This window comes from Chiloscyllium plagiosum, unplaced genomic scaffold (assembly GCF_037043375.1).
Source record: "Chiloscyllium plagiosum isolate Xiang-an unplaced genomic scaffold, Cpla_swu_hap1 HiC_scaffold_9, whole genome shotgun sequence".
In the NCBI taxonomy this organism is placed as follows: domain Eukaryota; kingdom Metazoa; phylum Chordata; class Chondrichthyes; order Orectolobiformes; family Hemiscylliidae; genus Chiloscyllium; species Chiloscyllium plagiosum.
The window spans coordinates 21,436,733-21,452,583 of NW_028270147.1; the positions used below are offsets into that span (position 1 = coordinate 21,436,733).

General features: G+C 40.8%; 1 protein-coding gene across 1 annotated transcript in view; it reads right to left on the minus strand.

Moving 5' to 3' along the window:
- Nucleotides 1-1,349: 1,349 nt before the first annotated feature.
- Nucleotides 1,350-15,851, minus strand: part of LOC122554179 (divergent protein kinase domain 1A-like) — a 55,401-nt gene continuing 40,899 nt past the window's right edge. The window contains exons 3-5 of the mRNA XM_043698810.2: nucleotides 13,465-13,572; nucleotides 2,892-3,068; nucleotides 1,350-2,815 (exon numbers count right to left, since the gene is read on the minus strand). Coding sequence (XP_043554745.1) covers nucleotides 2,003-2,815; nucleotides 2,892-3,068; nucleotides 13,465-13,572 — 1,098 coding nt within the window. The 3' untranslated portion in view covers nucleotides 1,350-2,002. The remainder of the gene's footprint in view (nucleotides 2,816-2,891; nucleotides 3,069-13,464; nucleotides 13,573-15,851) is intronic.

Sequence of the window (15,851 nt, forward strand, 5' to 3'; positions counted from 1 at the left end):
ACGACGACCCCTTCATCCCAAGAATTAATTATCAAGTGTTCTTTGAACTGCTTTCAATGACAGCTGTGGAGATCAGAATTGTATGTACCCTAGGTGTGATCTCATGAACATTCTTCAGAGCTGTAGAAAGACTATTTTTATACTTCATGCTCTCCTGATATAGGATTTTTTTTTGCCTTCCTAATTATTTGCTGCACCTGTGAACTAACTTTTTGTGTTTCATGTGCAAAGATTGCCAAATGCCGCTGTATAGCAGCATTCTGTAACCTTTCTCCATTAGATAACTTAATCTACCCTCATTTGTACTCCAATTTAGATAAATGCGAGGTGCTGCATTTTGGAAAAGTAAATTTTAGAAGGACTTATACACTTAATGGTAAGGTACGAGGGAGTGTTGCTGAATAAAGAGACCTTGGAGTGCAGGTTCATAGCTCCTTGAAAGTGGAGTCACAGGTAGATAGGATAGTGAAGAAGGTGTTTGGTATGCTTTCCTTTATTGGTCAGAGTATTAAGCACAGGAGTTGGGAGGTCATGTTGCAGCTGTACAGGACATTGGTTAGGCCACTATTGGAATATTGCATGCAATTCTGGTCTCCTGTCTCTTGGAAAGATGTTGTGAAACTTGAAAGGGTTCAGAAAAGATTCACAGGGATGTTGCCAAGGTTGGAGGATTTGAGCTATATGCAGAGGCTGAACAGGCTGGGGCTGTTTTCCCTGGAGCGTTGGAGGCTGAGGGGTGACCTTACAGAGGTTTACAAAATTGTGAGGGGCATGGATAGGATAAATAGGCAAAGTCTTTTCCCTGGGGTCGGGGGAGTCCAGAACTAGACGGCAGAGGTTTAGGATGAGGGGGGAAAGATATAAAAGAGACCTACGGGGCAACCTTTTCACACACAGGGTGGTATGGGTATGGAATGAGCTGCCAGAGGAAGTGGTAGAGGTTGGTACAATTGCAACATTTAAGAGGCATTAGGATGGGTATATGAATAGGAAGGGTTTGGAGGGATATGGGCCGGGTGCTGGCAGGTGGGACGAGATTGGGTTGGGATATCTTGTCGGCGTGGACGGGTTGGACCGAAGGGTCTGTTTCCATGCTTTACATCTCTATGACTCTAGTCAATTTTTTATCCACTCAATTAATCTAACTAATCCCTTTGTAGGCTTTTGGTCCCCTCCTCACACTTTGCTCTCCCACTTGGCATCATTATCAGCAAGTTTATTTTGTCCCTTCATCCAAGTCAATGATCTGGACTTTATTAGCCAAACTGGTCCACTTGTCAGGACTCTTTCTTTCCTGATAGTTCTCTAGTCCTTTATCAAGACAAACATATTACCTCAATATCATGAGCTGTGTGGTAATCTTTTATGTGGTACTTTATCAAATAGCTTTTGGACAAAGGAGCAGAAAGAATTTTCATAGCCATTTACAGACATAAAAACTGGCATGGTATTTTTAAATACTGTACAGTCAACAGGATTAATGAAATGAATATGAATATAAAGTGCTCAATTACAATTATTTTTGTAAACCAGATTTTGTAATCTAATTATATAGTTGAAATTCTAAAACATTTCAAAATTCTTTCTATTCTAAAATAGAAGTAAAGGCAATCTCTTCCTGATTTAGATTTTCTCCAGTTTACAATATTAATATGTAATTTTATTTAAGCTAAAAAGACTGTCAATTTTAACCAACAATCTCTTCTGCAAATAAATAATCATGCTACAAACAATAGATTAAAAAAAGACATTAAAAACTTTTCATGCTGTGTAAATGTTTTTTTAAAACCCATCAAAAAGAAAAGCAGCAACATTAATAACCACAAAACAAAAAACAAATTCTGTAGTGGTTTTAGGTTTTTTTTTGTTTAACAGTAATAAACAGAAATATTATTAATAATGCTGTTCTGTGCGACATGGCCGAATTGAACCAACTAGAACAATCTGCGAAAAAAAATACTTCCCAAATGATTTTCAATTGATATGAATTTTCCTTTAGTGTTTAGGAATCTTTTGTATGAGAAATTTTCTTCCACAGTAATGTCTTAAGATTGTTTAATATCAAGGAATGTTCCATTTCCATTTGACCTGCTACTCCTCGGAGAGCTATACAAGAGTAAAGCTGTTTTTCCAGTTCTTCTCTCACATCAGGAGGAGCACCATTTAAAAGATAGTCTTTCAGCAATGTGCAAACTTTGGTCAAGTTTGGCTGATCCAATTCCGTGGAGCACTGCTTTTTGCTTTGATGGCAAGTTGTTCTACAGTCTGTGCCATAGACACAATCCACATCAGTCTCACAGTGGCGGCCTCCAATTAATTGTTTGAAACTAACTTCCGGTACAACTTTTCTCATGTCTATCATTTTTAAATCATGTTTAACATTGTAACCAATGTTATTTGCACTCACGTCACACATAAGGAAGTTACCAAATGTTCCATGAAAGACATCCTCAACAAATTCTAACAGGCCTATCGAGATCTTAGCTTTTCTGGGCCAGGAGGGAGTAAACCACTGGTCCATACTACGCCTCAGCCCAGAAGGAATGAAAAACTCCAAAACCCAAGGAATAGTGAGTCCATACAGGTAACTATAGTGGACCTTTTCTGTTACATAAAGATCTCCACAGAATCCTAGAAGTTTTGGTGTATGTTCCTTGTCCTGGAGGATTACTGTGATCAGAAACTCATTAAGTTGCAGTAATGCCCATGTAGACTTTGCTTCTGCGAGAGAGACATGACCATCTTTATTTCCATCTGCTACAGTCACAACCAACTTGAGCAGCTTTTGAAGGTTTGTCTGATCACCAAGCTTTGCCTGAGGAAAAGATAATTATATTGTATGTTCTCAAAGTAATGTTTGTACCAATTTGAAAATGTCAACAAAGACCTACCTTTAAAAGGCTGTACACCATTTCTCGAAATTCCTCCATTGAAGTTCCTTTTGTTGGTTTATCAAATAACACCATCTCCTTTCTTGGCTCCATGTTAGAATCCAAATCGAAGTGGAATGGTTCTTCAAGTCTGCATTTTAAGATGACTTGTGATTCATCCCACATTCCCCTGTAAACCTTGAAAATAGTAAGAGATTTGGAGCTAATTATGGGGATCCAATTATAAGGTGAACAGATGAATGATTGTGGCCACAAGTGAATCCACAAGATGATATGCTGCCTCCTGGGTACTATGGTATTGGACGTCTTGGAGTGACCACATGACATTTCAGTGGGAGACTGAACAGTCATGACCTTGGTACATATTGGTAACAACAACATTGGTAAGGAAAGGAAGGAGATCCTGAAAGCACAACATAGGGAGTTAGGAAACAAATTTAAAAGTAGGACCTCAAAAATAGTGATCTCAGATGTGCTATCAATGCCATGTGTTACAGTAATAAAAACAGGATAGATCAAATGAATATGGGCAAGGGAGAGGGTTTCAGATTCTGGGGAAAGGGGAGCCAGTACAAACTGGACAGGTTGCACCTGGACAGAATCAGAACTGATGTCCTATGGAGACTATTTGTTAATGCAGTTGGGGAGGATTTAAATTAAATGGCAGGGGGCATGGGAACCTAAAGAGGGAAGACAATTGAGAGGGAAACAAGGACAAAATGAACAGCTAGAATTGGAACTAAGAAAATTGATTGGGTAGCAAATTCATGCGACAATGCTCAGTAATGCGAACAGGGCTAAAAATGTTAAAACGAGAAGGTTTAAGGCATTGGGTCTTAATTTGCAGAAAATTTGAAATAATGTGGATGAATTAGTCGTGAAAATAGATACAAATGGATGCAAGGTAGTGGGATTACTGAGACATGGCTGCAGGATGACTGAGAATGAAAGCTGAAAATCCAGGGATATTCAGTTTTTAGGAAGGATACACAAAGAGGAAAAGGAAGTGGAGTAGCTTTGCTGGTTAGAGAGCTCATCAATGTAATTGTGAGGACGGATATTAGCTCCAGTGAGGTGGAATCTATATGAGCAGAGCTTTGAGGTACCAAGGACCAGAAAATGATAGCGGATGTTGTATAAAGATGCCCAAACTGTAGTGGTGATGTTGGCATTAAACACAAAATTAGAGTCACAAGCAATAAAGGCACAGATGCAATTATGGGCAACTTTAATCTGAATATAGATTGGTCAAATCAAATCCAAATTGTGTGCAAGATGGCTTTCTGATTAATCTATTGAGAAACCAACTAGAGGCCAGGCCATCCTAGACTGGGGTATTATATAAAGAGTAAGGAATAATTGGCAATCTAACCATGGGAGGCTTCTTGGGGAACTGTTAGTACTCTATGACAGAATTATAAAAAAAAGTGACATAGTTGATTCTGAGACAAAGGTCCTGAATCTAAATAAAGGAAACTATGATAGTATGAGATGTGAACTGGCAATGATAAACTGGGGAAGGTTACTTGAGGGGGTGACAGTGGATCAGCAAAGGCAAACATTTAAAGATTGCATGGAGGAACAGCAACAATCATTCATTCCTGTCTGGCACAGAGGTAAAATGGAGAAGGTGGCCCAATTATGGCTAAGAATGGAAATTAGGGATGGTATTAGATCAAGGATGGGGCATACAAATTAGCCAGAAAACAGCAGCAAACTCAAGGATTCGGAGCAGGTTAGATTCTAGCAAAGGAGGACAAAGAGATTATTTAAGGAAGGAAAAATAGAGAAGAGTGAGCTTGCAGAGAATATACAAACTGATTGTGAAAGCGTCTATGGGTGTGTGAAGAGAAGACTGATGAAGATAAACACAGGTCCTTACAATCAGAAATAGGTGAAGTTATAATGGGTAACAAAGATAGCATTTTAATTAAATACATATTTTGGTTCTGTCTACACAAAGGAGCACACAAATGATGTCTCACATGGATTAGTGAGAGGGGAAATGAAGGAAATCAGTAGGGAAATATTAGAGGAAATTGATAGGATTAAAGGCTGACAAATTTCCAGGGCCCGATAATCCATGTCCCAAAGTACTTAAGGAAGTGGCCCTAGAAATAGTGGATGTATTGGAGGTCATCGTTCAAAATTCTATAGATTTTGGAACAGTTCCTATGAAAATGGAGGATAGCGAACATACCCCCACTATTTCAAAAAGAAGGTAGAGAGAGAAAACAAGGAATTACATTTGTGGCCGGATCAGTCATCCAAAATAATGAACTCATGATGGACAATAATAAACTTACCATGGAGTTACAAAAGATGGACAATGATTAAAGCATGCTGGGAAACAGAACCCAGCCTTGACCAAAGTGACTGTGTCAATCCAAATGCTGCAGAATCCAGACAAGCTGCAGCTTCCCACAGTCGGTTTGCCAACAAACCGCACAGCTGCAGACCCTGCAACACACACCTGAAGTTGGACATGAATGGGACAATGGAAAGTTGCCCTTGGGACATGTGGGAGCAGAGACAGTCTTTCACTTGTCACGAAGGTGCCTAGCACCCTTATTTAGAAGAGGCTATGTGCACCCAGAACCTACCATAATGGACACCTATGGGCCACCCTGCCATCAATGTGCCAACACCTGGTTGGGTCTGATTGATCAGGGCAATCAAACCATTAGCAGATCCTCAAAGGGCGCGAAGACTTGGAAACCTGGAAGGATAAGAATTGTTGCAAAACCCAGCTCGGAGCAGTAACTCTATAATAACAGAGAGAAGACATGTCCAAGACCATTGGAAGAAGACGACATCACTATGTGGAGCTCGGCTAAGTTCTGGTGAAGTGGTATATGAGCATACAAAGTTAAGTTAAAGGATGAAATAGTTTGTAGTGTTTCTTGTTAGTTTATAGTATACTTTATTGTTCTAATTAATTGTGTTCATTAAACAAATATTATTGTTTTTAGAGTCGACTCACAGTTCTTTTGCTGATTATAAGAACTTAAACACACTGTGTGGCAGGTACAACACACTGATAGTAGGGAAAAGTCTGGAGTCCTTCATAAAAGGTTTAATAGCAGACAATTTGGAAAACAGTGACAGAACCAGCAGATTTACAAAAGGGAAATCATGCTTGACAGATCTATTGGAATTTTGAGAGGTTGTAACTAGTAGAGTTAATCACTGGGAACCAGTGGATGAGGTATACATGGACCTTCAGAAATCATTTGTTAAGGTCCCCACATAAATGAACATGTAAAATTAAAGCACGTGGGATCGGGGGAAATGTACTGGCATGAACAGAGAACTGGCCAACAGACAGGAAAGAGAGTAGAAATAAAACAAGTTAGCTTGCAAGTGGCAGCCAATGATCAGTGGGGTAGTGCAGGGATCAGTGCTGGGACCCCAGCTAGTCACAATATTTATTCACGATTTAGATGAGTGAACTAAATTTTATACTTCCAAGGTTGCAGGCTACACAAAGCTAGGTGGGAGGGTGAACTGTGGAGGACGCAGACATGCTTCAGTATGATTTGGACAAGTTGAGCGATGAAGAAAATGCATGGCAAATCAGGCATACCGTCAATAAATGTGAGGTTATCCAATTTGGTAGCAAAACCAAGAAGGTGGATTATTATCTGAATGGCGATAGTTTGGGAAAGGGGGAGATGTAAAAAGACTGATGTCCTTATACATCAGTCGCTGAAAGTAAGCATGCAGATGCAGCAGGTGGTGAAGACAACAAATGGTATGTTGGCCTTCTTAACAAGAGCATTTGGGTACAGAAGCATGGATGCTTTGCTGAAATTGAACGGGCCTTGGTTAGACCAGACCTGCAGTATTGTGTGCAGTTTCGGTCTTCCACGAATGGATTTTCTGGCTGTGATGGGAATGCAAGAAAGATTTACCAGACTGATTCCTGGGATATGTCAGTGGGGTAGTGCAGGGACCCCAGCTAGTCACAATATTTATTCACGATTTAGATGAGTGAACTAAATTTTATACTTCCAAGGTTGCAGGCTACACAAAGCTAGGTGGGAGGGTGAACTGTGGAGGACGCAGACATGCTTCAGTATGATTTGGACAAGTTGAGCGATGAAGAAAATGCATATGAAGAGAGACTGGATCAGTTAGGGCTATATCCACGAGAGGTTAGAAGAATGAGAGGAGATCTCAGAAATCCTAATAGGATTAGATTAGATTACATTACATTACAGTGTGGAAACAGGCCCTTCGGCCCAACAAGTCCACACCGACTCGCCGAAGCGTAACCCACTCATACCCTTACATTTACCCCTTACCTAACACTACGGGCAATTTAGCATGGCCAATTCACCTGACCTGCACATCTTTTGGACTGTGGGAGGAAACCGGAGCACCCGGAGGAAACCCACGCAGACACGGGGAGAATGTGCAAACTCCACACAGTCAGTCGCCTGAGGCGGGAATTGAACCGGGTCTCTGGCGCTGTGAGGCAGCAGTGCTAACCACTGTGCCACCGTGCCGCAGGAGAGATGTTCCTAATGATTGAGTAGTCCAGAACCAGGGACCATAGTCCAAGGATACAGGGTAGGCGATTTACAACGGAGATGAGGAAAAATGTCTTCACCCAGGGATTGGTGAGCCTGTAGAATACTCTGCCACAAAAAGTGGTTGAGACCAAAACATTGTATATCTTCAAGCAGTTAGATTTATTTTTAGGGCAAGTGGGAATGGGGACTGAGTTGAGTGATCAACCACAATCATACCGAATGATGGAGCAGGCTGGAAGAGTCAAATGGCCCATTCTTGTTCCTATTCTCTATATTAATGAAATAGAAAAGTCAAAGTTGCTAAACAAAACATCAAAATTAAAGTTTCAAAAGTATTTTGGCATAAATAAGGATTTTTAAGAATGTTGGAAAACCATTTAGAACTTATTTTACAACCAAAATTACAACTGGCTTATATATAGAATATTTAAGTCGTGAACAGATTAGAAAATTTTGATTATATCATACAGTAGTTTTTGATTTCTACTTTTTAAATATTTTGCAAATAATCGCACATCCCACCGCTGCCAGCGATCTAAATATTCTGACAGCCCATCACTTTGCATTTGGGCGGCACGGTGGCTAAGTGGTGAGCATTGCTGCCTCACAGCACCAGGGTTCCAGGTTCGATTCCAGCCTCGGGTGACTGTCTGTGCACATTCTCCCCGTGTCTGCATGGGTTTCCTCCGGGTGCTCCGGTTTCCTCCCACAGTCCAAAGATGTGTAGGTCAGGTGAATTGGCCATGCTCAATTGCCCATAGTGTTAGGTGCATTAGTCAGAGGGAAATGTATCTGGGTGGGTTACTCTTCGGAGAGTCGGTGTGGGCTTGTTGGGCCGAAGGGCCTGTTTCCACACTGTAGGGGATGTAATCTAAAATCTAGTCAAGATCTAATCATGATATTACTGAAATTAATTTTCACTAATTTTTAGATGTCCTTTTGCAAAAGCTCTTCCTCCCAGATAAAAGGAACAAGGGAATTTGCTTTTCTACTTGTGCTAATATGTTGTCAATTACTTAAAAATGTGCAGGAACAACTGAATACGATAGACTTAATTGGATTATAGCTCATTGACTTACTCAACACAATCAATATGTTGTTGATAAAAACTAACATACAAGCAAGAAACAAGAAGAAGCCACTGTCTTCTTCAAGCCTGCTCTACCTTTCAACAAGATCAGAGTGAACCGGATTTCAACTTCAACTTTACATTCCTGCATATCTTTCATCTGTTTGGTAATCAAGGAACTATCTATCTCTGCATTAAAAATATTTAAAGTTTCTGCTTCCATTGCCTTTTAAGGAAGGGCATTCTAAAGGCTCAGAGCCCTCAGAAAACTGTTGCCTCATCTGTTTTAAATGAGTGCCCTTGACCATCATCTTACGGGTGGTTCTGCTATAACGCGACAGTTGTGTTCCTCTGCAATCTCACGCTGAATAATATCGCACTATGAAAACCCACGCTAGAAAATCGCTGTACCCGTTCAGTAGAAAGTTCACATTATAGCAGAATACTTGTACCTTCAAACATACACAATGTGTAAATTAACTGTCACTGATCTGAACTATTTTCCATTTCTACCATAAATTTTTTGTCATTATGACTAGAGATTAGCATCATCCTTTATTTGGCGCTCCTAACATGTTCTTTAAAAGAAACTCTTACAAGAAAGCACATGCTAAGGGTGGATGAAGATAAAAATCACAACACCAGGTTATAGTCCAACAGGTTTATTTGGAGGTACAAGCTTTCGGAGAGCTTTTCCTTCATCAGGTAGCTAATGGGGCAGTGTCATAGGACACAGAATTTATAACAAAAGATCATAGAGTCATATAACTGATGCAGTATATTGAACAAATCTATGTTGCTGTTAAGTCTTTCATCTTTTAAACTGGGTTGGAGGTTTGATTCATTTGTGTCAAGAGTCAAAAAGTGTGTTGCTGGAAAAGCACAGCCAGTCAGGCAGCAACTGAGGAGCAGGAGAGTTGACGTTTCAAGCATAAGCTCTTCATCATGACCTTCCTGAGGAATAGTTTATACTCTCAATGTTAACTCTTCTGCTCCTCAGATGCTGCCTGACTGGCTGTGCTTTTCCAGCAACACACTTTTTGACTCTGATCTCCAGCACCTACAGTCCTCACTTTCTCCCATTCCATTAATTTATACCTAATTCCCAGAACTTCTTTCAACTCACATTCCTGAGATAACTTAAGGTTTTACTAAAAAAAGGTGACATCTCAGCTCAGACACTGCATTAAAGGGGAGGTTAGAGTCTGTCTCCATCCTAGTCATGAGTCAGACTAGTTCTATTTCCAAAGTAGGAGTTTATAAAGTATCACACGGATTGCCTACAAATTGTGTGCTTTTTGAACAAAATAGAATGTATCTACAGCTACAAGTCGAGATAGGGGGAGAAGAAGAGAGTGGGGGGGAAAAGGGGGGAAGAGAGAAGAGAGAGAGAGGGAAAGACAGGTGGGGGGGGGGCAGAGATGGGTTGGGAGAGTGAGAGTGCACATGCGTGCATGCTTGATAGAGTGTGTGAGATTGTGATGGAGTATATGCGTGAGAGAAGATGTGCGCATGGGTAAGAGTGTATGTGTGTATGGGGGGGTGGGTTTGTATGTGTGTGCCAGAGAGAAAGACAACATGAGAGAGTGAGAGACACAGCGCGTGAGAGAGACAGCGCGTGAGTGTGTGTATATGAGAGATGGTCTGCATGAGCATGTAAGAGCGTGTGAAAGAGTCTATCGTGTATTGGGGGTCACCTGTGGTGCGATATGAACCCAAGGTCCCAGTTGAGGCCATCCCCATGGGTACCCGAACTTGACTATCAGCCTCTGCTCATCCACTCTGTGTTATTGCATACCCAAAAATCCACCTTAGAGGACAGTCACCTGAAGATCCGAGGCCAAATGTCCCGGACCACTGAAGAGTTCCCCGACTGGGAGGGAACATCCCTGTTTGGTGACTGTTGCGTGGTGTCCATCTGTTGTTGTAGTGTCTGCTTTGTCTGAGCTGGAATGTCACTTTTTTAAAAGAATAAAACCTTAAGTTACCTCAGGAATGTGACTTGAAAGAAGTTCTGGGACTTGCATTTTAATGAATCAAAACTTGCAACCCATTCTAAAAGATGAAAGACTTAACAGCAATCTAGGTTTGTTCAATATATTGCATCAGTTGTATGACACTATAACCTTTTGCTAGATTAGATTAGATTCCCTACAGTGTGGAAACAGGCCCTTTGGCCCAACAAGTCCACACCGATCCTCCAAAGAGTAACCCACCCAGACCCATTCCCCTACTCCCTACTAATGCACCTATCACTATGGGCAATTTAGCATTGGACTGTGGGAGGTAACCGGAGCATCCAGAGGAAACCCATGCAGACACTGGGAGAATGCACAAACTCCATGCAGACAGTTGCCAGAGGCTGGAATCAAACCCAGGCCCCAGCGCTGTGAGGTAGCAGTGCTAACCACTGAGCCACCGTGCCTATAAATTCTGTGTTCAATGATCCAGCTCCACTAACTACCTGACAAAGGAGCAGCACTCCGGAAGCTTGTTCTTCCAAATAAACCTACTGGACTATAACCTGGTGTTGTGTGATTTTTAACTTTGTCCATTCCAGTCGAACACCAGCACCTCCACAGCACAGAGTCATGTGCCTGGCCTTTAACCTCTTAAGTTAAAAAAAACTTATTGATTGCCTCGAAACTAACTGGTTTATCACTTACCTCTTACATGTTGCTTCTCATTCACCAGCTTTCTGAAACCCCTCGCTCTATCCCATGTAATGTTTCTCACACTCTGTCCCTTTTGCTGCTTCGCTCTCCTGTCCTCCTCACTCCATTGTGCTTGCCTCTATCTTTAGCTCTTCACTCCCTTCCCACTCCGTTGCTCCCTCCTACTCTTATTTTCTGCCTGTACATAGGCTCCTCAGAGAGTCAAGTGGATTTAAAATGCAGAAGGCATGGTGGCTCATGGCTTATCACTGCTGCCTCAAAATCCAGAGATACTGGTTCGGCTCCACCCTCAGGCGACAGTCTGTGTGGAATTTGCACATACATCCTGTGTCTGCGTGGGTTTCCTCCAGGTGCTCCAGTTTCCTCTCTCAGTCCAAAGATGTGCAGGTCAGGTGGGTTGGCCATGCTAAATTGTCTGTAGTGTTCAGGGATGTGTCCGTTAGGTGGATTGGCCATGGGAAATGAAGGATTACAGGGATAGGGTAGGGAGGTGGTTCTAGGTGGGATGCTCTTTGTAGGGTTGGTATGGATGCGATGAGCTGCCCCTACACCGTGGGGATTCGATGAAGTAAAAGTCGTATGCAAAGGTGGATGAAGATTTGGTGACATTCCAGACAAAGAATTGATGCTCGAAATACAGGCTCTCCTGCTCCTCGGATGCTGCCTGACCTGCTGTGCTTTTCCAGCACCACACTTTTTGACTCTGATCTCTTGCATTTGCAGTCCTCACTTTCTCCTAGCATGCAAATGTGTCCATGATGCAAAAACAGGTATGCACTAAGCACTAAATCAATAAAAAAAAATCCATTCCTAACAGGCATTTTCTCACCAAGTAGAAGTGTTGAAAATTTAAGTTAGAAACAAAATAAAATCACAATTTGGTCAATACTTTAAAATCAGCGAGGGGAGAAAATCAAACAACAAAGCTGTGTGTAAGTTTACTACTGCACTCCTCGACGCAAAGTCCACAATCTCAACCATTTATTCAGACACAAACAAATGTAGACGTCCTGAGGTCACTTCCAAAATCCTCTGGAGGAGATCAATATACTGAAAACCATTCTCTTGGACAAACAGTAACCCAACTACATAGAAGAAAACATGGTTTCAAAATTACCACATTTTGAAAAATCTTTCTTCCATGTAATATTGGCACTTTTGATCAGTGTTCTCCCTGATCTATGAATAGCCAATAATTTCAAATTCCAGGATCTAAATCATGGTTCTGTTCAGGTTGATACATGGAGCGACAAGGCCAGCAGATGGTGTTGTGGCATACCTCTAGCCCTGAATTCTCAATACAGGCAATCTCCATTGTCCGATCGACTCGGGCGGGCAATATTTTGTTTAGACAATCGAATGCTTGGATAACACAGTTTACCCAAGCATTGGGATCTTGAGATCTTGTTCAGATAATCAAGGTTTTACTGTATAGCCTGAGAAGTCAACAGCTGTCTTGAGTGGAGGATATGGAGGTGCTAGTGTTGGACTGGGGTGGACAAAGTTAAAAATCTCTCAACACCAGGTTATAGCTCAATAGTCCTGTTGGACTATAACCTGATGTTGTGTGATTTTTAACTCTGAGCGGAGGAGTAGTTTCTCTAACACAGGTACACATTCTTCAACAACCTGCTCTTCAGTAATCAAGACCAAATACAACATAATAGACAAAAAAAATGACTGCAATGTTTAGGTAATAATTGATCATATTTCTGATTTGCTGGAATTGCTCACACATCTAAATAGAGAGTAAAACAACATTCAAATTTAAATTTGTTTGCATTTAAAGCAGAGCTAAGAGCTAAAATGGCCATGTTTAGTGACAGAGTAACAAAGATGTGAATTTTTGATGACATCCAAAGTCCATATCTTAGAGTTTAAGTTTGTATGATACTGTACAGTTTGCTGAATCTGACAGTAAATCATGAATTAAAAGTTCAGATTTCACAGGAAAAATCATGTAAAATCATGTGATTTGAAACATTACAGCAAAAGCAATGACTTTTTTTGCTTTAATGTTTTTGTTGTACATGTAAACTTGTCATTGTGTATAATAATAAAGTAAAAGACAGATTAAATGTAACAAAAAAGTTCTACAGTCCAGTTCTTGACAACCAGTTAAACAACCATCTTCCATAATGCTAAAACATGTCAATCAGTGATGCAGTCAACTAACATGACCATATTGCTCCAAAATGTAGTATTTGCAATACATTCCTTAAAACATTTTAAAAATTAGCAGTGTGCAATCTTTAACAATTAAAATGACAGATTTCTTGCCATGCTCTTACCTGATTGTTAGGTTTATTAGAGAGGCACTTGCCAAAATAAAGAGTGCCCTTATCACACAAGCTGCCACATGCTGATCCATCAATAATTCCCTTCTTGTATTTATCACACTAGAAGAGAAATAGCACAAGACTGTAAGATCCTTTCAGAAGTGTATTCACAAAAAAGGAGATTCTCAATTTTACACATACTAGATAAAGGATGGCAAGACCAGCCTTAATTTCCCTTCGCTGGGCTATTTTAGAGTCAACCACCTTAATGTATACTGGGTGTAACACGTAAGACTGTAAGAAATAGAAACAGGAATGGGACATTTGCCTTTCAAGCCTGCCATTAAATAGAATCATGGTTAGCCAGACCAGACTGCAGATTTCTTTCCCTAAGGCACATTTGTGAATCAGATGGGTTTGCAGATCTCAAGGAAAAATCATTTTCTCCTGCAAACCATTCTGCGTATAATCACACTATTATTAATATCGTCTTTTTACCATGCTTTAGGAAACATTATGTTTCTTCCATTGTTTCTGATTATTCAAAAATTGTATTACTGCTGTCCCCTTAGCTACCATCTCCCTCCATAACAAATATTAACACCAGGTCTGCTAAAATTTCAACAATCTGTAATTGACATTTTCTCTGATAATCTTTACCACATCAAATAACTATACTTTAAAAAGTACTCAGTTGGTTACAATGAACTTTGCAATACTATAATCATAAAATTTTAAGGTGCACCTTTTATGCAATCTTGATTTTTTTAATAATTAACTTTACATGGCTGAGGATCAGCTGATCTTTTACAATTTCTCCTTTATGGTCCTTCTATATTCCTTCGTTCTCCGTTGCACTTCCTACCTGACACCTGTCATAGAACACAGAACATTACAGTGCAGTACAGGCCTTTTGGCCGTCAATGTTGCGCCGACCTGTGGAACCAATCTGAAGCTCATCTAACCTACACTATTCCATTCTCATCCATGTGCCTATCCAATGACCAATTAAATGCCCTTAAAGTTGGCGAGTCTACTACAGTTGCAGGCAGTGCGTTCCATGCCCTTACTACTGAGTAAACTAACTACCTCTGACATCCATCCTATATCTATCACCCCTCAATTTAAGGCTATGTCCCATTGTGCTAGCCATCACCATCTGGGAGAAAAGGCTCTCACTGTTCAACATAAGATAATCAGAGAGTTAGATATGTCTCAATTAAGTCGCCTCTCAACCTTCTTCTCTCTAACAAAAACACCCCCAGGTCCCTCTGCCTTTCTTTACAAGACCTTCCCTCCATACCAGGCAACATCCGAGTAAATTTCCTCTGAACCCTTTCCAAAGCTTCCACATCCTTCCTATAATGCGGTGACCAGAACTGTATGCAATACTCCAAATGTGGCTGCACCAGAGTTTTGTACAGCTGCAGCATGACCTCATTGTTCCGAAGCTCAATCCTCTACCAACAAAAACTAAGACATATATGCCTTCTTAATAACCCCATCAACCTGGGTGGCGACTTTTAAGGATCTATGTAGCTGGACACAAAGATCTCTCTGCTTATCTACACTACCGAGATGGTCAGGGAGCATCCAAGGAGTAGGAAAATCGACACTTCTGGCAAAAGCCCTACATCAGCCCTGATGAAGGGCTTCTACCAGGAACGTCAATTTTCCTGCTCCTTGGATGCTGCCTGACCTGCTGTGCTTTTCCAATACCACTCTAATCTAGACTCTGACCTCCAGCATCTGCAGTCCTCACTTGCGCTTACACCACAAAGAATCTTACTCTGCATTCCTGTTACTTCTTCCAAAGTGAATCACCTCACACTCTTCAGAATTAAATTCTATTTGCTACCTCTCAGCCCAGCTCTGCAGCTTATCTAAGTCTTCTGTAACCTACAACATCCTTATTCACTATCCACAACTCCAAGAACTCAATAAGGTTTGAGAAGCATGACCTACTTTTCACAAAACAGTGTTGACTATCCCTAATCAACTTTTTCTTTTCTAGATGATTATAAATCCTCTCTTATAAACTTTTCCAACACTTCACCCACAACTGAAGCAAGGCTCACTGGTCCATAATTACCAGGGTTGTCTCTACTTCTCTTCTTGAACAAAGAAACATTTGCTATACTCCAGTATTCTGGTACTATTCCTGTCGACATGAAGATGACAAAGATCAAAGCCAAGGCTCAGCAATCTCCTCCCTGGCTTCCCAGATGCACACTTGTTCTTTTTTCCCTTAATTTCTATCTTCTGCGTCATTCAAGGAGCTCCAGATTTGGCATGTTTTGAGAAGATTTGTAGCTCAGGTTGAGGTTCTGGTTCTAGAAACAACTCTAGATTTGTTTTTTTTTCTGCCTTTCCCATATGAGGGAACACACTTCTATTGT